Source organism: Vespa crabro, chromosome 21, assembly GCF_910589235.1.
Source record: "Vespa crabro chromosome 21, iyVesCrab1.2, whole genome shotgun sequence".
Taxonomy (NCBI): Eukaryota; Metazoa; Arthropoda; class Insecta; order Hymenoptera; family Vespidae; genus Vespa; species Vespa crabro.
Window position 1 is genome coordinate 2,524,916 of NC_060975.1, and position 24,003 is coordinate 2,548,918.

The window sequence follows — 24,003 nt, forward strand, 5'->3', positions numbered from 1 at the left end:
ACAGATAAACATAAAAAATAAAATTAAAAAAAAAAAAGAAAAATATATATATATATGTATATGTAAATGTATATGTATATGTATATGTATATGTATATGTAATTATATATAATATCGCCCAAAACGGGCGTACTAAGGTGGTACCCAGCTGTTGTCACGAGATTATCTTTGAAAAGATAAAATCGTTTAACATGCCGGATCTCATGATCGTGAATTTTCTTTAACACGTTGCTTTTCTCCTTTCCCCCCCCCACCCTTCCTCCCATCTACCTCCCTCCCCCGATTAAAACCTCCCCCACTTTCTCATCATTATCATCTTTATTGTCATATATATATATATATATATGTGTGTGTGTGTGTGTGTGTGTCGTTTTTAATTTTGTTTTTTTTTCTTTCGTTTCGTTTTTTTTTATTTCATTTATACCATTTATCGACCTCCGTATTAATTCTTCCTTTTCACATAAAATGACCCATATTCGTATATATATATATATATATATATATATATATATATATATACATATACATATCAATGTACATATATACAGAATCATACCCTCAAAATGATCCAAAGATAATATAAAAGATATATTTGGGGGGAGAATCTTTTTAATTGGTTTCTAATTGGGACGACGAAGTGAAGAAAACGAACGAATTCGGACGGAATCGCACGTAGAAAAAGACGGAGGTCGTTCCGATTATATATATGTGTAGATATATATATATATATATATATATATATATATACACATACATATCTATTATATATATATATATAAAACCCTGTTTGTCTTTCTACCCTTTGTTTGTTTGTCTTTTTTTTTTTGTTTATTTTATCTCCCTCTTCACCCACCCCAAACCTTTCACATCAAATACAGGAGCAATTTGTGTCACTCGTTTTTTCTCCGTTTGCTCGTTTTATTTATTTTGTATCGTATCCTCCTTTTCGTTCTTTTCGTTTTTCTTTATTTTTTTCTTTTCCTTTTTTCTCCCTCGTTTCATCCCTCATCCCCTTTTCTCTTCCTTTCTTCTCTTTTTTTCTTTTTTTTCTTGTTTTTTTCTTTTTTCTCCTTTTTTTCCCCTTCTTCTTTGTTTTTCCTCAAAGACAATAAGGATGACAAAATTGATAAACTAGTCTCTGGCTACGTTCAGTTTTCTTCATTATACCCTTCTTGTAATATTGCCTAATGCTACGGCTAAGCTTATCGTAATTCATCGCAGGACGATTCTTACGTTTACCCCATAGCCTGGCAACCCTAACTGAATCTTCGATTTTGAAAACACCCTTTCCGCGATCCAACCAACGTATACAGGAACCATGCACTCCTGGGCTCTGTAGTAGTTCCTTTAGGAATTGCCATAGGTGAATATGTGAACCACCATTTCGCATTTTACCAGGTGGATTGGTGCCATTAACGTTGTTACCTGTTTGACCGTTACTGCAATCGTCATCCTCGTCTGAAAAGAATTAGTTATGCCTGAGGTCTCAGGGAATTTCTCGGATATATTCGTGTTATTTTTCTGTTTTTCTGTCTTTTTTTTTTTTTTTTTTTTTTCTTTTCTTTTATTTTTTCCCCGATATTCAAATTACGTCACCGATCGTAAGCCACTCTTTTTCTTTTTCCTTTCTTTTTTTTTCTGAGATCGGGCGATATATACGCAAAAAAAAAAATATATATATATATATATTTTCTTTTTCTTTTTTTTTTTTTTCTTTTTTTACATATCTTACCGTCGGAGAAATCAATTGTACAAGTCGAACCTTTGACGTTGACAGAATTAACATTGACAACGGCGGACGTTGGTGTGGTTGTCACTGGATTGACCGGTGTTTGTACTACACCAGTTGGACTCCAAGATGCCGCCAATGTATTCCTAGGTGATTCCTCGACCGCGGCTTTCCAAATTTCCAATTGTGCATGTAACATACCGCCGCACTGAAACATTATCATAAGAAATAACCATGAGTCAAAGATTAGAGAAATTTTTATACGCATACAGGCGCGCGTGCACACACACACACACATATATATGTATGTATGTATAGGATATTCCAAAGAAAAGTGTCCATTAGAACAGCTATGAAATTTAGTGATTTAATTTTTTTTTTTTTTTTTTTTTTTTTTTTTCATAAAACCCTGATATTGTAGGTCAATTTTGTTTCATCGATTAGATCAGGCTTGACAAATCCTTATCATAAATTTAATCCAATATCGTTTGTATGATCGTTTAATTCTCTTTTACGATATTACTATATATTTTCTATTTTTGCCCCTGAATTTTTTTTCTTCCTTTCCTTTTTTCTTTTCTTTCTTTCTTTCTTTCCCCCCCCCCCATTTAATCCTCGTCTATCAATCGAATTTTCGAGTGGGGACAAAATTTCAAAATGTTCGATCGCAAAAACGACATCTGTTAGATTGAACGTATCGAAACGTATCGAGGGATAAATATAAAAATAAAAAATAACGAAGTAAGATTTTATCGAGTTTCATAATGATACAATCAAATACATCTATATATATATATATATATATATATATATATATATATATATATATATATATCTTTATGATCAACTTTATATCGAACGTTTTGTACAAGTAATCGATAACAAGTATAAACAAAAATTGCTAAAATGCGAAAATCTAATTCAATATAATACAATGTAATCCAATATAATCCAATGTAATCCAATTTAATCCAATGTTGATAATCAATCGATCGATTGTTCGTTCGTTCGTTCGTTCGTTCGTAAGACAATTTATTACATAAAAAAAGTTGACAAATTCCAACACGAATCGAACGATATACATACATAAATATATATATATATATATATATACATATGTGTGTAACAAATTTAAACAAATATAAATTAATAGGATGAGAAAAAGCAAATACATACGAACGATTTAACGATAGAAAGAGATAGAGAGAGAAGAATGTGAACGAATAAAAAATAAGTCAAGAAAAAAAGGAAAAGAAAAAAATGAGAGAGAGAGAGAGAGAGAGAGAGAGAAAAAAAGAAGAAGAAGAAGAAGAAGAAGAAGAGATCGAAAAACAACGGAAGGAAAAAAGACTACGCGTTAGAATTCCTTATTGGAGTCTGTATAGGCCGTTGCTCTGTAGGCCTGGCTAACGTTGTGTCTTTTGAGAGAAAGAGAGAAGAGAAAGCGGGTTTGTTGTTCGCAATGTACTGAAGTGAGGTGAAAGAGGTAGATGAGGAGAAGAAAGAGAAAGAGGAAGAAGAGAAGGAGAAGAAGAAGAAGTAGAAGGAGGAGAAGAAGGAGAAGAAGGAGGAGGAGGAGGAGGAGAAAGAGGAGAAGAGGAGTTAGTAGGAAAGCTGGTGATGTCGATGCGAAGACTCGGGCAAAGCACAGTCAGAAGGCATTCGGATAACGCCAGAGACGTTGACCTACTTTTGCGAATCGTTCGAAGACTCCCCAACCAATCAGAATGTTCGAGCACGTAAGTGAACACCAATCAGAAGATACGATACCGAGCCAGAGAAAGAGAAAGAGAAAGAGAGATAGAGAGAGAGAGAGAGAGAGCACCTTGGGTGCAGTTATGCGCTCTGCCCTAACAGAGTTTCTTAAGTTAGTATGAGTAGTATATAACTCTGTATGTATGTGCATGTATATATATATATGTATATGTATATATATATATATATATATATATATATATATATATATATGTAACTAGAGATGTATGTATGGGTGTACCGGTGCATCGATCTCTTTCGAAATCTTCCGCGAATCGATACGAGTACATAGGGAAGCTGAGAATGTTCTTATATACTCACTGAGAACATTGACGATGACGACAACTATGATAATGATAATGATAATGATAATGATAATGATAATGATAATGATTATGATCGTTATCGACGACGTTCGTTTTAATAGATATTTTGATGAATCAATTGTATAAGAATCCGGCCTGATAAATTGACCGATTGACATTTATTTTTTCGGCAAATGAGTGAATTAGTGAGTTAGTGAGTTACTAAGTGAGTAAGCATTTACTTGTTATATTATCGAGCAATCTGTATGAGTCAATGATAAAGAATTTTCGTTGCAATCGATCAAATATTTATTCAGAAGTTTTATCAATAAACGAATAGAGGTAATATTTATTATTATTATTATTAATAATAATGATGATGATGATAATGATGATGATGATGATGATGATAATGATGGACAATAAAGATCATAAATAATACGTTAGTTCGGTAATAATATTACTTGGATAGGTCTTTATCGTATGATATATTTCGTTTGATTTTTTTCTATCTTTTTTTTCGACTTTCTCCTTTTTTTTGTTTCTTTTTTTCTTTTTCTTTCTTTTTTTTTTTTTTCGTTTCAACGACAAACAACATGAGTGCGTTATTAATAAATGTTTTTTTTATCAACAAATGAATATAGATAATATTTTCCTTCGGATATATGATGATAATGATGATGATGATGATGATGATGATGATGATGATGATGATGACGATGAATAATAAAGATCACAAATAACACGTTAGTTCGATAATATTAGTCGAATCATCTTTCGGAGGATATATCGTTGTTTGATTTTTTCTTTTTTTTTTTTTTTTTTTTTTCTTCTTGTTTCTCTGTTTTTAAATAACAAATATTACAACGAACGAACGAGATGAGTGTATGTATTATTAGAGCGTCTATTGCTTAGTCATGTCGACTAACTATTGCGCACCACCAGGTACATAAAGAGAGCGCAGATTATACGGAAAGAACGCGCACGGAGACGCACGTTGCTTTCCAGGAAATTCACTTTCACCGGACCTTGCGCCGGCCATCGAGAGAACGTTTCTCGACATTGCGCTGTTGCTACGAAAGAGAATTGTTCCGATAATATATATATATATATATATATATATATATATATATATATATATATGTGTGTGTGTGTGTGTGAAACAATAGTTCTTGAAAAAGTATCGATTAGATTAAATCTAAGGGAGCATTTGATTTGATTCGATACGTAAAAATTGTTCATAATTTTGTTACATTAGGTGATTTATCTTTTTATCTTTTTTATTTTTGGATTTGATAAAAGGCGTGGGAGGGGCCGAGGGTGGTGAATGGGAGAAGCGATAAATATAGAAATAGAAAGGAAAAATATATATATATATATATATATATATATATATATATATATATATATATAATGATTCGTAATTTTAATGGTCAGTTTTTGGCTGATACCAAACGACAGGTCCATAAATTTGTAATAATATAAGAAAGATATTAGAATTGTTTACGAGTCAACGGTAGAAGAGAAAATCCATGCGATAAGAAAGAGAGAGAGAGAGAGAGAGAGAGAGAGAGAGAGAGAGAGAAAACGTGTAATTACGAGATTTGTTCGTAAGAATCGGTTGAGAGATGATAACCTTATAATCGAGGTAAGTAATCTTAGTAAACTTTGATAAAGGGTCACTTAAGATGGTTTGCTTTGGTTTCATTTGGTAATTGAACTTTTTTTCGAATGATCGAAACGAACGAGTAAATATATGACTTTACGGCCTTTGTGTCTCTTTGTGTGTGTGTGTCTTCTTCTTTTTTCTTTTGATATTTTTTGTTTGTTCCTCTTTTTATTTCTTTTATTTTTTTTTTCTTTTTTTTGCAACGATAGTACAGACTTTAGAAATTTCGAGGCCTTCTTTTTCTCTCTCTCTCTCTCTCTCTCTCTCTCTCTCTCTCTCTTTCTCTCTATCTCTATCTTTACTTTTTTTTCTTTTTTCTTTATTCATCTCGCTCGTCATCGCAATTCTTCCATAAAGTTTCTCGGATCTCCGTGTATTCGTTCAATCTGTGATCCATCAAAAAGAAAAAAAATTTAAGAATTTCAAAAAAAAAAAAAAAAAAAAAAGTAAAAAAAATTAGATAGCTTCACGCGCGAAGGATTGATATTATATAAAAAAAAGAAGAAAAAAAAGGAGAGAGAAAAAAAAGAAAATAAATAAATAAATAATAATTAAATAATAAACGATTTGCTGTGATAAACATTGCGAAAGTGAACGACGTTAATTAATAAAATCTTTCCTGATTTCTTTAATAACGATTGCACGTAGAAAAATTCGTATCTCCGATTTTCGAAGGTGACAGTTATTAATTTCATAAATCACCATCTCGTGACATCAAGATCTTATTAAATTTACGACTGTTCCAATATCGTCGCCATTCCTTTGTGATAAATTTTTCGAATCTTTCGTTGAATCCATGATTCTTAACGATTACGATAAATTATTATCAGGGATAGGCGTGTGTCTCGTTTCGTCAGTGAATTAAAATTCGCGATCGATATTAAAAAAGGATAAAAAAAAAAAAAAAAACGAAAAAAAAAAAAATAAAAAAAAAAAAAGAAGAAGAAGAAGAAAAAAGGAAACTCCTAACAAAAACGACAACGACATAACAACAAAAATAATAATAATTAAGAACAAGACAATTAAATGAAAAAAAAAAATATATATATATATATATATATATATATATATATATATATAAAGAAAAGTGCGTTATGCAAGGGCGATAAAGTTAGTAGGACAAAATTTTATTTTCAATTTAATTTTCCCATACGATAGCATTGATCGAGACAAAACTATTTTACAAATTTGGAACGAATTAATAAATCATAATAAAAGGAATAATAAAAATGTTTCACTTCGTTTAATAATATTGTCTCATCGAATGTGTCCAAAAAAAAAAAAAAAAAAAAAAAAAAGAAAAACAAAATTTCGAAACTCCAATGGCGGATGAACGAAAAGAGACGACGAAGATGATTGGTACTGTAACGGTACAACCGATGAAAGTTCTCTCGGTTTTCTTTTCTTTTTTTAATTCTCTTTTGATCCTTTAAATTCTTCTCTCTCTCTCTCTCTCTCTCTCTCTCTCTCCGTCCCATCCCTCCCTCCTTCTCTCTTATCCTATCCCCAGCACTCCTTCTTACTTACCTGCGGTGCTCTTTGACAGAACTCTTCTTCCGTCAGGGATGCCAAAGTTGCGCCATCGACGTTGAAACTTTCCAAGGGCACAGACGGCAATTGCAATTGTCTCCTAGCCCATTGTACCCATGCGGCAACGTCAGCCGCGCTCCAACGTCTGGGCTCTGAACGATAAGTGAAAACAATTGTATTCACAAAAAAAGAAACAACAACAACAACAACAACAACAAAAAAAAAAAATGGAAAAAGAAAAAAAATATACATATCGCCGTTCCTCAGAATTTATTACGGGGAATCGAAAAGTAACGTCGCTTTCCTAAATTAAATTCAAACGAATAAATTTTTCACAATTTTTCACAATTTTTAATAATTTTTAACGATCAAATATCGACATGCACAGAAACGACATTACTTTTCGGTCCACTTAATACAATTAAACGCGTCTCGCCGGCTAGATGATCGACGATCGACATTGTACAACAATCGATCGAATTTATCGAAATTTTCTTATTAAATTAGATTTTAGATATTTAGATATTTAGATATTAGATTATACTCGTATCGTTTCAACGATAACAGTTATGAGCGAATGAATTCTTTTTTTTCTTTCTTTTTTTTTTTCTTTTTTCTTTTTTTTCTTTTCTTTCTATACCGACTATTTAAACAATCGTCTTTTAAAATTATTAATCTCTTTCATTCTTATGTCATCAAGACAGATATCGTTGGACGACGACGACGACGACGACGCGTATATTACGTTAAAGCACATATGTATAATCATTTTGAAAAATTATCAAACGATAATACGTATTTTAATCAATTACAAAGATTGATTCGATTTTATAATAGAAAATTAAAATTACTTAACGATTAGACGGACGCGCGCAGGCTCTCATTACGGATTATAGAGAACAATTGTGATAGATATTATATAAAAAAAAATAATAATAATAATAATAAAAAAAAAAAAAAAAAATAATAATAAAAAACAAAAAAAAAAGAAGTGATACCTCTAAGTATCATAAGAAGTACAAAGTTTAAGTTTCACGATCGTAGTAAGTAGGGTCACGTGAATGAAGAGGAAAGAGGAAATAATAATACAAAAAAGAAAAAAAAAAACAAAGAAAAAAGAAGAGAAAAAAAAAACAGAAGGAAATGAAAAGGAAAAAAAAAAAGAAAAAGAAAAAAGAAAAAAATAAAGATAGGATAGAACAAAAGAGATTACAAACAAGAAGTTGCGGCGCATTGGTTCTATCTATTATAATAATACATAAAGAAATATCAACGGGAAGCATGGTGACCTTGAAGAAAGAATCGAAATTTCGTAACCCTAATCGTTAAAGCGCACACGAATTAAATCTGTGATGGCGCGTGACTAGGTAATTTATTCGAAACGTGACATCATATTGTGCCTCTGAGAAACGAACTAATAGGGTAACCGGTCGCGTGCATCGAAAAGATTTCACGAGTAGTGTCTCTCTTTTTCTCTCTCTCTCTCTCTCTCTCTCTCTCTCTTTTTCTCTCTATCTCTCTATCTATCTCTCTCCTTCTCACTGGTTAAGCAGTCAGCCATTTAGCTAGTTAAGGTGGCTAAACCAGGTAAGCAACTTAGCTAAGGTTAGCTAGCTAAGCTAGCTAGTTTAGTTTAGCTAAAGTTACATGGGTAACCATAAGTTAAGAATCCTCGCCTGGGGCAAGGTAGCGAATCGAATCGATCAATCGATCGATCGATCGATCGACCGAGTCATATATACTAAATAGTTATATTATATATCCATGCTTTAAACGATCTGATAATTCTAATTAATAGTCAAGGATATATATATATATATATATATGTATGTCTTATTATGTATAGTATAATACTTATTTATTTCCTTCTTTTTTATTTTTTGTTTTTTCTTTCTTTCTTTCTTTTTTTCTTTTTTTTTTTTTCTTTATTTTTTTCTTCCTCTTCTTTTCCTTTTGCCAACATCAAACTCCTGGATATTTTTAATCCTAAATAATTCTTTTCCTCCTTGACGATTATATATGATCGATATGATCGATATGATCGATATCATCGATTAAGATGAATTATCCTATACGATTCTGAAACCTCTATTATGATTTCTAAATATCAATATGATTAAATAATAAACGAAATCAAGTTATATATATATATATATATATATAATGTAAATGGTAAAATGTGTTTTGAGAGAGATCAATACATAGGACTGTAATGTCGAAAGTTATTTATATAGAAATAGAAAGAAATAAAATGTGAGAGAGAGAGAGAGAGAGAGAGAGAGAGAGAGGTAGGGAGAGATAGAGAGATATTTAAAATTTGACCAACTTACCAGGATGAATACCCAAAGCAACGCAGGTATTATCAAAGTCCTTTTGTAATTGTTGAATCGCAAGGCTAAGGACTGGTTCAATTTGTTCTCTTGCCAGATCACCGACACATTCACCAGACTCCATGTCCTCGACGTAACCAGTACCAACCCCACCAAGATCAACCGGTCTCAAATTGTATTTCCTTTGAAAGCTCGTATCCCTTAATACCTCGCGGAGTAATTGATGATCACTTTTTTCAGTATCCTTAAACAATTCCTCTTCCTTCTCAAGAGGATTACTCCTTGTTATAATGTCTTGTTGTCTTTCTATTTTTGCCTGATTGATTTTAATCGATGTTGTCTGTTGTTGAAGATTATTGATGAAATCCTTTCTAACACCTTTGAAGAGTAACTCGCGTAATGGCGACGTGCTCTCGTACTCGATAGGTCCTGGCGAGGACGAAGCAGTCGATGATGACGATGACGAGGACGATGACGAGGACGATGATGATGATGATGATGATGATGACGACGACGACGACGACGACGACGACGACGACGACGACGATGAGGACGATGATAACGATAACGATAACGATAACGAAGGCGAGGACGAAGAAGAAGAGGAAGAGGAAGAAGATGACGACGATGACGATGACGATAATGACGATGATGATGACGAAGAAGAGGAGGAGGAGGAAGAGGAAGGAGAATTACTACAAACACTGTTTGTAGCTGAACGTGGCTCCTCCTTGAAAAGTATCTCTTTTAACAAGGGATGTTGACCTTGGACAGTACTGGCGTCCTCTTTTTTAGCAAAAAAATCAGCATCCAGACTATTGTAAATGTCCTCCTCGGTTCTCGGCGGTGTACATGGTACCGTACAATCCGTCGAATCTTCACGATATCCTAGACTCTCGGCTAAGAGCCTGAAAACATTGGAACGGTACGATGTCTTTTAATTAATTTCTGAGTTATTACATCGGACTTGTTAATTTTAATCTTAAAGATATGTATATTACATATATATATATATATATATATATATATATATATATATAATTATTTAATGAAATTGATAATGATCGTTTTACCTGGATTCTTGAAGTATTGCAAGCAAATCGAGACTCTTCTCTCTTTTGATAGGTTGTTTGCTCGAAGGGGGTTCAGGACTGGTCGGATAAAACTGTGCACTTTGGGGACTTCTTGGTACGTAATAAGGGCTCGTAGGATATCCAGGTGAATTTTCGTGAGAATAATTTGGCGACAATGGTAACTCGCAAGGCCCAGTACCGGTATAAGCTGGACTTGGATAATTCGCCGTTGTCGTTGTGATCGCTGTTGTAGTTGTTATTTTTGACGTCGTTGTTATCGGGGAACAAGGACGCGGCGAACAAGCCTCCTGCTTTATCTGAGTTGGTTTTAAATTGTTTTGACCATTACCAATACCACCATAATCATCGGGAAGAAGAGACAAATCGAATTGAAAGGTACTGTAGTCGAAAGACGGCGAATAGCCAGCCGCTGAAGGCACTGTTTGCGGCATCTGAAAAAAAAAAAGAAGAAAAAAGAAAAAAAAAAAGGAAAAAGAAAAAACCCATCAAAAATTTTTTATATCCCATAGTCAAGTTTTTATCGATCCTTTTCCTTTCTTTATGGACCGCGTTAAAACTTTTAATTGGCAATTCGAACGATACTCGGCTACTGGCTTACGCGAAAACGAGAAAAGTTCATTCATTTTCGAAAGATCTTTTTTCTTTCTTTTTTATTTCGTTCTTTTTCTTGGGTAGGGTGAGGTGGAGGGAGGGGCGGTCGACGCATTTCTCGTTGTACCTTCTTGCCAATTATATATATATATATATATATATTTACCAGATACTCCAGGTCTACCAAGTATCTTTAGTAAATATTTTATTTATATTGTAAACATTTGGATCGTATTTGGTATCGTTACGAGGGAATATATCGAGTCATTATATAGTTGCAATCAAATGTAAGAATTTACGAAATTTTATTTATGTTTCTTGTTTTGTTATTATATAGAGAAAATTGATTTCACTGCGATAACTTGCTACTCGTGTAAATGTCTTTTCATATTCGTGTGATTTTTAAAAAGAGAAATCTAACAGGCAACTCTCTCTCTCTCTCTCTCTCTCTCTCTCTCTCTCTCTCTCTCTCTCTGTCTGTCTGTCTGTCTGTCAGTTTGTCTTCAGGTTCGAAATAATTCTTTAGTTGTTCTTGTTCGAGTTAAGGGCCTCGTTTATCTACCATACCTTGTCTCTTTATTGCTTACCTCGAGGGACAGGACACCGGAGTTTTAGATTTATTATCGTTCAATTCTTTAGATGAAAATGATCCTAATCAATCTTGGGAATATATATATATATATATATATATATATATATGTGTGTGTGTGTGTATATATATGTCTACACGTATTAAAACATATAATACACAATACATGTATACGTATACACAAATGTCAAACATACATACGTATCTATACACAACTATATATATATATATATATTTTTTTTTTCTTTTTTTATTTAATATACATGTATTATATATTAATCAGAATTAACAAAAATTAATAAATCCGTACGTATCACTCGTTATATAAATATTTTATAACGTAAATAAACCTATATATTACTAAGATATTACGTTTATCACAATTGATCAACGAACGCAATTAATGTACACACACACACACACACACACACACACACACACACACACACACACACATATACGCGCACATAACAATATACGATAAAAAAAAAATAAAAAACATACGTTGAAAGAAAAGAAAAAATAAAAAAAAGGGGTGGGGGGAAACATTGTCCACACTTCCCCAACATTAATTCAAATCATTCCATCATGAAAGAAAATAAAACGCTTTTCGTTGAAGCGTTTGCTACCGTTACTACAATCTCGGTTAAGTAAGAAAATAATAAATGGTAATGATGATGATGATGATGATGTTGATGATGATGACGATGGTGGTGATGGTGATAATAACGATGACGATGGCAAGGGAGAAAGAGGGTGATTAAATTTATGCGTTAACGCTGATGATACGATGTTAGCATAACGCCATATCGTGCTAAGGAGAATATCAAGATGAAAATGAACAACACAGTTTGTTAGCCAAAGGTAAAAGGCGGGCGGGGCGGGGCGGGGGAGGGGAGGGGGGTAGGGCCCGAACGTAGTCGAGTGGACCCACAATGGTGGGGGATGTAGTCGTGCTGGTAGGTAGGTTTGAGAAGGGTGTAAAAGGATAGGTGAGAGCAAAGGGATAAGGGGTAAGGAGGGGGTTAAGTTAAAGGCCCATTTATCTCTCAACGCGTTTATTGCCTGTCGCGCGAACGCGCCTGACCTCGCGCCTTGTTTCTTTCTCTCTCTCGCTCTCCCTCGCTCTCCCCCCTCTCCCTCTCTCTCTCTCTCTCTCTCTCTCTCTCTCTGTCTCTGTCTCTGTCGCATGCATGAAGAAACCTGGCGTTAAATCAATTTCATTGGTTCTTTTATTTTAATTCGTTTTGTCGATTGAAATCGTTGTTCATAATTTCTTTTCTCTTTTTTTTTAATCTTCTCTCTCTCTATCTCTCTCTCTCTCTCTCTCTCTCTCTCTTCTTTTTCTTTATCTCGTACTTCCTCGACACCGTTATCTCATTGGTAATCTTTGACTCGTTCTTTATTTTTCTGTCTTCTTTTCTTTTGGCTCTTCTTTTTCTGTTTTTTTTTTTATTATTTGTTTTCTTTCTCTTTCTCTCTATCTGTATCTCTTTTTGTCTCATGTTCTTTCTTCTTTCTGTTTTACAATAAAATTTTCTTCTTTTTTTCTCTTTTTCTTCCCTCCCCCCCCCCCGCCCCACCAAATACGATGCACCCGTCGTTATCTTCTATTATCTTATCTCTTTTTCTCTTTATATAACGATACGTCGTTATTTGATAAAAATTATCGATAATCGTACACCCCACGCGCCCAAAGAAATATGTATTATTTATAAGTATATATATATATATATATAGATGTATGGATATATGTACGTATGTACATAGGTACATATGTATGAAAAATGTAAGAAAGCGAAGTACCCAACCCTTTTTTCCAAGGTATCGCCCAAAGGGACGGAAAAGGGCAAGCATATTCGAGTACTATATATATATATATATATATATATATATATATACATCTTTCTCTTTCTCTCGGTGTGGTGCACCTTAAGGGCCCATTTGTCTTTCGGTGTGTTTATTGCCCGTCGTGTGTTTGACCTCGCATCAGTTTGTTACGCTTTGTAAGCCCATTACAACGTTCCCAGTGCATCTTCCCTACCATCTCTCTCTCTCTCTCTCTCTCTCTCTCTCTCTCTCTCTCTCTCTCTCTCTCTCCTTTTTTCTATCTCTATCTATCTCTATTTCTCTCTCTCTCTTTCTCTCTCAGGCGGGGTCGCGTCTGACATTTTGACGTAGTGCCCTGCAAAGGTCGACGCGAAATAAACGATTATACCAACACAACGAGACTCGTGGCATCTTGCAGAATTCTTCTTGACTCTTCTTCTGTCTTGTAGAAAGAGAGATAGAGAGAGAGAGAGAGAGAGAGAGAGAGAGAGAGAGAGAGAGAGAGAGAGAGAGAGAGAGAGAGAGAGAGAGAGAGATACTCGTAAAGGCTCGATGGGCCTCCATAGTCTTACGTACATTATATTGTAAAAGTATTCACAAATATGTACATATATATATATATATATATATATATATATATATATACAAAATATATACATTTATAGAGTTTACTATAGTGAATTTATTATCGCAAATATACGTGAACAAAAGTACAAGCTTTTATTTATTTTGAATTCTATTTCGTTTCAACCCCTTGTTCAATCTTATCCATACTATCTCTTCGTCTTAAGTAACTCTTTCCCTATCTTTCTTCTATCCTTCAATCATACCGTTCTTTCGAATAAACGATTCAAACGATAATCTTATCTTATGAAAATTTTATTTGTCGTTTATCGCGGTGGCATATGTTTTTTTTTTTTTTCTTTTTTCTGTTTTATATTTTTTTCTGTTTTCTTTTTTTTCTTTTTTTAATTATTCAACTTATTTCAATATCATTTCACGTTAAAATTATACTATTGCGTTTTTATCTCTAATAATTTTTTTTATTCATACCTATTATTACATTTCACGAGTATAATTTATTTCGTTTTATTTGCTTCTTTTCTTTGTTTCTTTTGTTTGTTTATTTGTTTGTTTATTTTTTTTCTTTTTCATTATATCCATCGTAATCCATGTATGTCTATTTTGTTTCAATTTTATTTATATATATATATATATATATATATTTTTTTTTTTTTATATAATAACATTTTTATATTTAAAAACGAACGAAGAAATTCAAATCTGATCGATGACGTATAAAAGTGATAGATAAAAAGAGAGATAAATTGTAAATCGTTATATCTATCTTTTTCTTTTTATACGTAATATTATCTATCTATTTATCTTTCTGTTTGTATCTATAAAAAAGAAATGTATGTATATAATATGTATATTATTCAATATATTATTTTTTGTATCCCTTTTCTTTTTTTTCTTTTTTTTCTTTTTGATGAAGTTTTGATACCCGACGAAAATAAATTGTATTTCTTTCTCCTACTTCTTCTTCTTCTTCTTTTTTTTGTTCTCTCCATTCTTGTTTCTTCTTTTTCCTTTTTCTTTCTTCTTTGTTCTCTTATCATTTTTTCTTTCTTCGGAAGACCAGTTTTCAGTTTTATTGACGTCATCGGGCAATCGAAACGATGCAGTATCTCATATTGAATTTCATCGGTGAACCGATCAAGCGTAAATCTTGTGTTAACTGTCGATCCCAAATAAAGATAAGAAATCGTTTAGCATCGTTTTAATTTCGATCGGTAATAGTTTGACAGAGAGCTTAATCGAAATTGTTTATACTTTCTATTGTAATATATTATATCCATGATATCTATCAATCTTAACATTATCTTAAAAGATATCGACTATTTAAATTAGAATAGATTGATCCGATTATAAACCCGTAACCTAAATTCATTTATATTAGATTTTCTTCACAAGCTGAATAAATATAATCTAATCGAAAATACTAATCGTGGTTTACATATTTGTCTATCTCTCTCTTTCTCTCTTTCACTACATGTATAAATATATATATATATATATATATATATATATATATATATAAATGTATCTATCTCACTCTCTTACTCTTATGCGTCATCGATCGAATTTTCATTATATTTTTTTTCTTTTTTTTTTTTCATATGTCCAAACTATTATAGATCATAATAATTTCTTCTTTAACGAATATTTATATATCGAAAATATATAATACATTTTATAATAATTATTATTTCATAATATTAATATATTTATATAATATACAGATAATAATGTTATATAAAAATTATTACTATTAAATAATCCATATAATATATTCTTTTGATTTATTATCACGATATACTCTATTATTATATACTTGTTATTACATAAATATGTACATATCTATCATAATGATTTTTGCAGTATAATGATCGATTAAACAAAAATTAATATCACACGATCTATTTACCTATAATAATAATAATAATAATAATAATAATCATTATTATTATCATTATTATTATTATTATTATTAGATTTATATAAAAATGAGAGAATAAAACAAACAAATAAACAAAAAAAAGAAGAAAGACAAAAACAAAAGGAAAATATAATAAAAGTGAAAAAAGTAGAAAATACTCGTAAATAATTCAATAGAAAATTATTATTACATTATTTTGGTATTATATTCGTGATGTTATAGTTAATCGTAAAGATCGAGTTCTCTTGTCTTATACAGTTACGATACCGTACGATGTCGATCGGTTACGCATTCGATTCATCCTACTTTAAATACAAAGAATAACAAAGAAAGAATGAGACAGAGAGACTCATATACATAGACAGAAGGAAATAGAGAAACAAACAGGAAGAGAAGAGACGAGAGAGAGAGAGAGAGAGAGAGAGAGAGACAAAGAGGTCGAATGACATATACATATTTAAATAGTATCGAATTCAATGGATTGCATTATTCGTAAACGTTTTATCAAAAATCGATTGGTATCGTTTGAAAAAAAAAAAAAAAAAAAAAAAAAAAAGAAAAAAAGAATAAAGAAATAAAAAGATAAAAACATAACAAGAATCAAATAAATGAATAAAAATGAAAAATTAATTGCGAGAAAACGTCGTGTCCCTTCCTCTTTTTTTTTTTTTTTTTTTTTTTTATATTTCTTTTTTAGTCCTTTCCTTTTCTTTATTCCCTCTCTTTTCTTTTCTTTTCTTTCTTTTTTTTTTCTTTTTTTTTGTTTTCGACGTTTTTTCTTCGATCGTAAGCTTTAAAATTCGAAAGACGTATTTTTCTTTTTTTTTTTTTTTCTTTTTCGTTCGATCGATTAGTTCGTTGACCTTTGTAAGAAGCGAAGAGCACGAGAGGTTCAAGGTCAACGCACTTATTCCCGATTCGCAGGACGATACGAGCTGATCCCTTCTTGATCCTTTCGAAAGGATTACTCTGATATGTCATTTTTATTCTACCTTCGTCAATGTATTAGTTTTATCTAATGTTTTTTTTTTCTCTTCGAGAAGGAGAAAGAGAGAAAGAGAGAAAGAGTGAGAGAGAGAGAGAGAGAGAGAGAGAGAGAGAGAGAGAGAGAGAGAAAGAGAGAGAGAGATTTAATGAAGACATGATTCTTCTATGCATGTTTAATTTAATACGTAAGTGTTTCTGGTAATTTAATTGTTTAATTGAAAAAAAAAAAATATATATATATATATATCAAACATATATCATAAATTTAATTATATTAAAAATTTGAAATCTTACGCATATTTGCGTGTATATATATAAATTAAATTGAATTGAATTGAATTTTCCAAAATTTGATAATATTAAGATATGAAATTTTTTTTATAATAAAATTCAATTATAATATAATATAATATATACGTATATACATATATATATATATTATTATATTAAACTTAATATTATTATTATTATTATTATTATTATTATTATTATTATTATTATTATTATTATAATTAATTTAATGTAATAATTTAATATAATAAATTTAACATTACAGTAACGATATTAAATTAAAAGAAAAGACAAAAAATGTATACAAAGAAACAAACAAACACACATACACACACACACACACACACACACACACATTCACACATATACGTACATACATACATACACAAAAAAAATGTATTAGGTTATCATCATCATTTATATAATACCATTACCATTATTATTATTATTATTATTATTGTTGTTATCATCATCATCATCATCATCATCATCACTTCTTTTTTTATATATAGAACAATCGACCTTGAAATTATAATTACGATTTAAAAGTAAATTGATCGAGCTAGCTGAGATAATTCAAAAATACTCATTCATGGAATCCTTATCGTAAGACAAGGTCGAATCTTACGCGAGCCGAAGAAGAACGCAAACAAATAAACAAGAATCCAAGCGAACGAGCTAACGAGCAAGCATGCAATAGAATAATTCCTTTTTTTTCTACTTTTCCTCTCTTTCTCTCTCTCTCTCTCTCTCTCTCTCTCTCTATCTATCTATCTATCTCTCTCTCTCTCTATCTCTCTTCCACGTACACATACACATATACATGTATAAATACAAATCGCATCGATACACGCACGTAAATAAATACATATTACAGTAAGAATCGATTCAATCGTAAAATAACTTAGAAAGTAATAAGTACTTAGAATATTTATGAAAGGAATTTTATCGCTAATAATAAATGTAAAACTGTCTAGACACATAAAAATGAAGTTCCGTTCGATTCCCATTGTATCCCATAGTAATCGCTATAATTAAATTCGTTCCAATATTATATGTGTTTGTACATATGTCAAAACGTAAACATCACGATTGATAAATTATCTATATATATATATATATATACATATATATACATATATATGTATGTATCGAATCGTATCAATTACAATTCGTTGCGTCGTAATCATCAATTTTACTTTGGATATATTTACGTAATACATGTATATATATGTGCATCAGTTTTTGTTTATTTCTTTCGTTTCATATAATTATTATACGATAATTATCTGATAATGAATTAGTCAAATAAAAAATGAAGAGACAAATATATATATGTATATATATATAGATAGATAGAGAGAGAGAGAGAGAGAGAGAGAGTACGTTTATCGTATTAGAAAATTATTATTTATTTTTAAGATTAAAAAAAGAAAAAAAAAAAAATAGAATATATAAATTCATCAATTTTATATATATAGCATAATAAGAGAACAATGTTTTTTTATTTTTCTAATTTTTATTAATATTATTATTATTATTATTATTACAATTGTCAAGTGTTTTTATTAAGGAAGAAATTTTAAATAAAGAGAAATAAAAAGCAAGGATATTTATAAGAATGTACAAATAATTAATATATAAATAATGGTAATATTAATAATATATACATATACATATATATATATATATATATATATATATATATATGACATAAATAATTATTATATAAAGTTTCAGAATGAAATCATGGTTGAATGAAAAAAGAAAACAACAACGGCACAGAAAAAAAAAAAAAAAAAAAAAAAAGAAATTAGTATGAGATAACATAAGTCCCACGCAAATATATATCGAACTATAGGTGGATCGGGATCAAGGAGAGAAAAAAATAAGAAGCGAAGTAAACAGAAAAAAGAAGCAAATAGAAAGAAGAAGAAGAAGAAGAAGGAGAAAAAAAAAAGAAAATAAAAAAGAAAAAAAGGAAACGAAACGATCGCTGTCGATCTCTTCCAACTGGTTTATAACGGTCTCTCGATCTCTACCGAAATAACACACGAGAAAGAAAAAGAGTGGGAAAGAGAGAGAAACAGAGAGAAAAAGAGAGAGAGAGAGAGAGAGAGAGAAGAAAAGGATTTGTGATCGCACGTGCGTACGAGAGGAGATCCTTCGATCCACAAGGTCGATCATTCGAATAATAAAAAATCTTTTCTAGCTGTCTCATCTTCGAGAGGTATCTCTCTCTCTCTCTTTTCTCTTTTTTTTTTCGTTTTCTTTCTTTCCTTTTTTTTCCCTCCTTTTTTTTCTTTTTTTTCTTTTTTCTTTTTTAAATTTTTTGTTTCCTCTCTTTTTCACAAATCTCACGATGCCCGAGCAACGGGGAATTAATTTCTAAGCGCCCAACGATATTATATATTATATTATACTCCTACGGATTTTTTTTCAAGGCTAATTTCATTTCGATTCTATTTAAAGTTAAAGCGTTTGTGAAAGAAGAAGAAGAAGAAGCAAAAAAAAAGTAGCAAAGAAGTATACACACATGTATGTGTGTGTATATATATTTATATATTACAATAAAAAGATCAATGAGATAACAAATTATTAACGATATTGAAAGATGATTCTTTTCTAAAGAATTATTTTTCATTAATAAACATGAATTATATATAATAATTAATATATTACATATAATAATTAATACTAATAATAGGATCATCCATTATACGAATTATATTATTTTTGTAATAAATTTTATCTAATTATTAATTTTTTTTGTTGACACAATTATTTTTTAAAATTTTATCGAATTATACGATTTTACGTGATACAATATAATATATACGATATAAATTTATTCATAATCGTTCGTTCATTTATAAATATTATATAATAATTCTAATTCATATATATATATATATATATATATATATATATACACACATACACACACATACATACATATATATATATATATATATATATATATACACAGTATTTTAATTTTTTCGATTAGACTATTACCTGCCATTGTTTCTTTGATAATCAATTCTGACGTTACTTTCCGCTCGTATTATATTATTATTTATCACAATATCTTGAACAAACATTACGTACGAATAATAAATAGATCATATCGTAATACGGATGAACGAATGTTGTCGTAGAAAAAGCAGCACATTTGTCGAAAAAGAAAACAAAAAAGAAAAAAGAAAAAAAAAAAAGAAAAAAAACGAAAAAAAAAAGGGAGAGAAAAAAAATCACTGTGATAATAAGATCGTAAATTGTAATTGATATCGAATTAAAACTTTCGTACGAGTCTTTTAACGAGATTCGATACTCGTTCGTGAGAACGCGTGCGTTCTCAGCTCCGGCAAAACCACGTGTAACCGCCATGACAGTTGACTGGTATCTAAGATACGATTGTACTCCTTCTCCTCTTCGAACTTTACCCTCTCCCTCAACCCTCGCTCTTTCAATTATCTCTCTCTCACACATTCTATCTCTCTCTCTCTCTCTTTCACTCTCTCACTCTTTCATTCTCTCATTCTCTCTCTCTCTAACTCTCTCATTCTCTCATTGTCTCTCTCTCTCACACTCTCACTCTCTCTCTCTCTCTCTCTCTCTCTCTCTCTCTCTCTCTTTCTTCGTCTTTTCAAAGTATTTCTTCTTTTTTTTCTTTTTTCTTTTTTTTTTCCTTTTTCTCATTCATTTTTCCTCCTTATTTATCATTGATCGTACTTCCTCGAATTCGTACCTGGAATGATCGTATTGTATTTTATATATCTTCTTATTTCGATCTTTTTTCTATTTATTTATTTATTTTTTTTTCTTTTTAATTTTTCGTTCACTTTTTTTTTTTTCTTTTCCTTCATTTTTACTTTTACAAAGAAAATAAAATTGATTCAATAATATGATCATAAGAATCCATTGATTTACACTCGTGTTATTATTTCTCGATTAATTCGATTAAAAATAATGGAAAGAGAGAGAAAGAGAGAGAGAGAGAGAGAGAGAGAGAGAAAGGATCGATTAAAAAAATGATTTCGTTTTTGATATTATAAATGGATCAGATGAGATAGAGATAATGATTGGCTTGGATTTATTTTTCGTTATAAAATCGATGTGACGCATTTAAAATGTGAGCTTCGAATCAACCTGGTGCTTTTAATTTGATTAATTTTTTCTTTTTTTTTTTCTTCTTTTTTTTTTGTTATATAAATAATTCTTGTTATCGTTATCTCTCGTAATCGTTATTTGAGAATGAATCGGAAAAAGTCGAGATCGACATATATATATATATATATACATACATACAAATTTAGTCACATTCGAATCTTATTTTATATATTATCTTATTATATATATATATATATATATAAAAAGAAAAAAAAAGAAAGTCATGTTTTCGTTTCGTTATCGCATCTCATTATCGATATTCAAGTATTATTCAGATGGAACGTGATCGAGATATAATTTTTTTTACTTTTCTCCGTTTTTTCCTCTTAATAAATAAAAAGAAGAAAAAAACAAAAAGAAAGAAAGAAGGAAAATGTCAACGAGGATCATGATAAATTTAGAAATTTATCGAGGAACAAGGGAGAAAATTAATTATTCCCTGTCTTTTTCTTCTACTTCTCTCTCTCTCTCTCTCTCTCTCTCTCTCTCTCTCTCTCTTTCTCTCTTTTTTGTTTTATCTTTCTTTCTTTTTCTTTTCTCATTACGTCAATCCACATATTCTACAAATTTCATTGGTTTAACATTTTTAATCGTTCGAATAATTTTGTGCCCTTTATTATTCCATCATTCGATATCGATTATATCCGTTCTATCGATAAATAAATGTAAATATACGCTTTACATTATGTATAATTATTTATTATTATTTTCTTTTTTTTTTCTTTTCTTCTTTTTTTTTTAAGAGACTACAATAGGTAGAAAGAGGAAAAGGAAGAGAGAGAGAGAGAGAGAGAGAGAGAGAGACAGAAAGAGAAAGAAAAAGACAGAAAGAAAAAAGAAAGAGACAGAAAGAGAAAGAAAAAAGAAAGAGACAGAAAGAAAAAGAGAGAGTAAGAGAGAAATAAAGAGATAGAAAGAAAAAAGAAAGAGACAGAGAGAGAGAGAGAAAGAAAAAGACAGAAAGAAAAAAGAGAGAGACAGAAAGAAAATGGGAGGGAAAGAGAGAAAGAAAGAGATAGAAGGCAAAAAGAGAGAGACAGAAAAATAGAGAGAGAAAGAGACAGAATAAATGAAAGAGAAAGAGAGATAGATAGAGAGAGAGAGAGAGAGAGAGAGAGAGAGAGCGAGAGAGAGAAAAAGAGAAAGTTATGTGATTTCTTGGGAAATAACGATAATGTGTATAAACGTACGAGCACGCTATGCGAAAACATCGACGTTCTCTCTCTCTCTCTCTCTTTATTCAGACTTTCTTCTTCTTCTTCTTCTTCTTCGAAAGTGAACAAAAATGGAGAATACAAGATAACAAACGCATAAGGGATATGCGCTTTTAAAGCTCGAACGTAACGACGCAGGTATACTTCCTTAATGCGCCGCCAGTTACAACGACCCGTCCAACCCTCTCGTCGACTATAATCCTCCTCTCTTTCCCTTCACCAGTTCCCCCCCCCCCCGCCCTCCTGCCCCTCTATCACCGCCGGTCCATCTTGCCGTTACTACTTTCACGTTATTTTCAACTTTCGGTTCTCGGGGATGCTTTGCTGATAATATTCTTGGAAAGGTACTTAACGTTCGATCAGAGCATTGAAATGAAACGCGTGTCTTTTCTTCCCCCCGCCCTTGTTTTTTTCTTTTTTTTTTTTTTTTTTTTTATTTCGTTCGTTCGTTCGTTCGTTCGTTTGTTTTATTCTTAATCAAACTTCTGTTCTCGCTTTAATCGGTATATTTTTTTATTTCGATTGATCGACGTTATCCATTTGTAATAAAACAAAATGTTATTTAAGACAATTTTGACACCTCTCTATATAATGAATATTTTCGATCGATAATTCTATATAGTAATAAAATGTCAATGCGTAAAATATTAGCCAATAAGATGTCAGTAATAAATAATTAAATGTCAAGGTTTCGTCATACGATTTCATTTCAATAACATTTAAATATTTATTGATTTGATTTATTTTTAAATTCGGCCCCTTACATATATTTCTATTTCACGTGGATAAATTGAAATCTTCGTGTATTCAATGTTATTTTTCTAAATTTTATTGAGAACTTAAAAAAAAAAGAAAGAAAGAAAGAAAAGAAAAAAAAGAAAAGAAAAAAGAATCAATTGATTACACTTTTTCTTTTTACTAGCAATTAAACACGTATTTACACCTATATTTATATTTATATTTATTTTATAAATTACATTTTATCTACTTGAATATATCTATATATTTATGTATCTACATAATGATCTTGATTCTTATCTCATACGAGTGTTCAAAAAAGGTAAAACGAGTGATAAGAAAGGAAACAGATTAAAGAGAAAGATATGTGTGTATTTCTGTGTGTGTGTGTGTGTGTGTATATGTGCATATAAGTCGAGACAGAGGAGGAATATAAATAGGTAGTCGCGATAGCGTAAATAGTAACATAATACGGCATAATGGGGGCATAACGTGGCGGCATAATGCTCCCTCTGCATCATCTCGAAGAAGTTATGGCAGGTCGGGCCCTATAAGACGGGCCCCAAGAGAAAAGATGAACCCGGGCCCTTAGGGTCTCTGTTATTAAGCGGCTTACGATAGGCCGCCAACGATCTTTCTTAACTTATCTCTTGTTCTAAATACAACGATATACCG

General features: G+C 30.9%; 1 protein-coding gene across 2 annotated transcripts in view; it reads right to left on the minus strand.

The window, feature by feature from the left end:
• Nucleotides 1-363: 363 nt before the first annotated feature.
• The window catches only part of LOC124431449 (serine-rich adhesin for platelets-like), a 62,386-nt gene continuing 38,746 nt past the window's right edge, over nt 364-24,003 (minus strand). Inside the window, exons 2-6 of one of the 2 annotated variants that reach the window (XM_046979384.1) lie at nt 10,392-10,843; nt 9,319-10,226; nt 6,986-7,140; nt 1,763-1,937; nt 364-1,458 (exon numbers count right to left, since the gene is read on the minus strand). In XM_046979384.1, the coding sequence (XP_046835340.1) occupies nt 1,100-1,458; nt 1,763-1,937; nt 6,986-7,140; nt 9,319-10,226; nt 10,392-10,843 (2,049 nt within the window). In that variant the 3' untranslated portion in view covers nt 364-1,099. Of the gene's footprint in view, nt 1,459-1,732; nt 1,938-6,985; nt 7,141-9,318; nt 10,227-10,391; nt 10,844-24,003 lie in introns of both variants that reach the window. The other variant, XM_046979382.1, reaches the window with a different exon arrangement.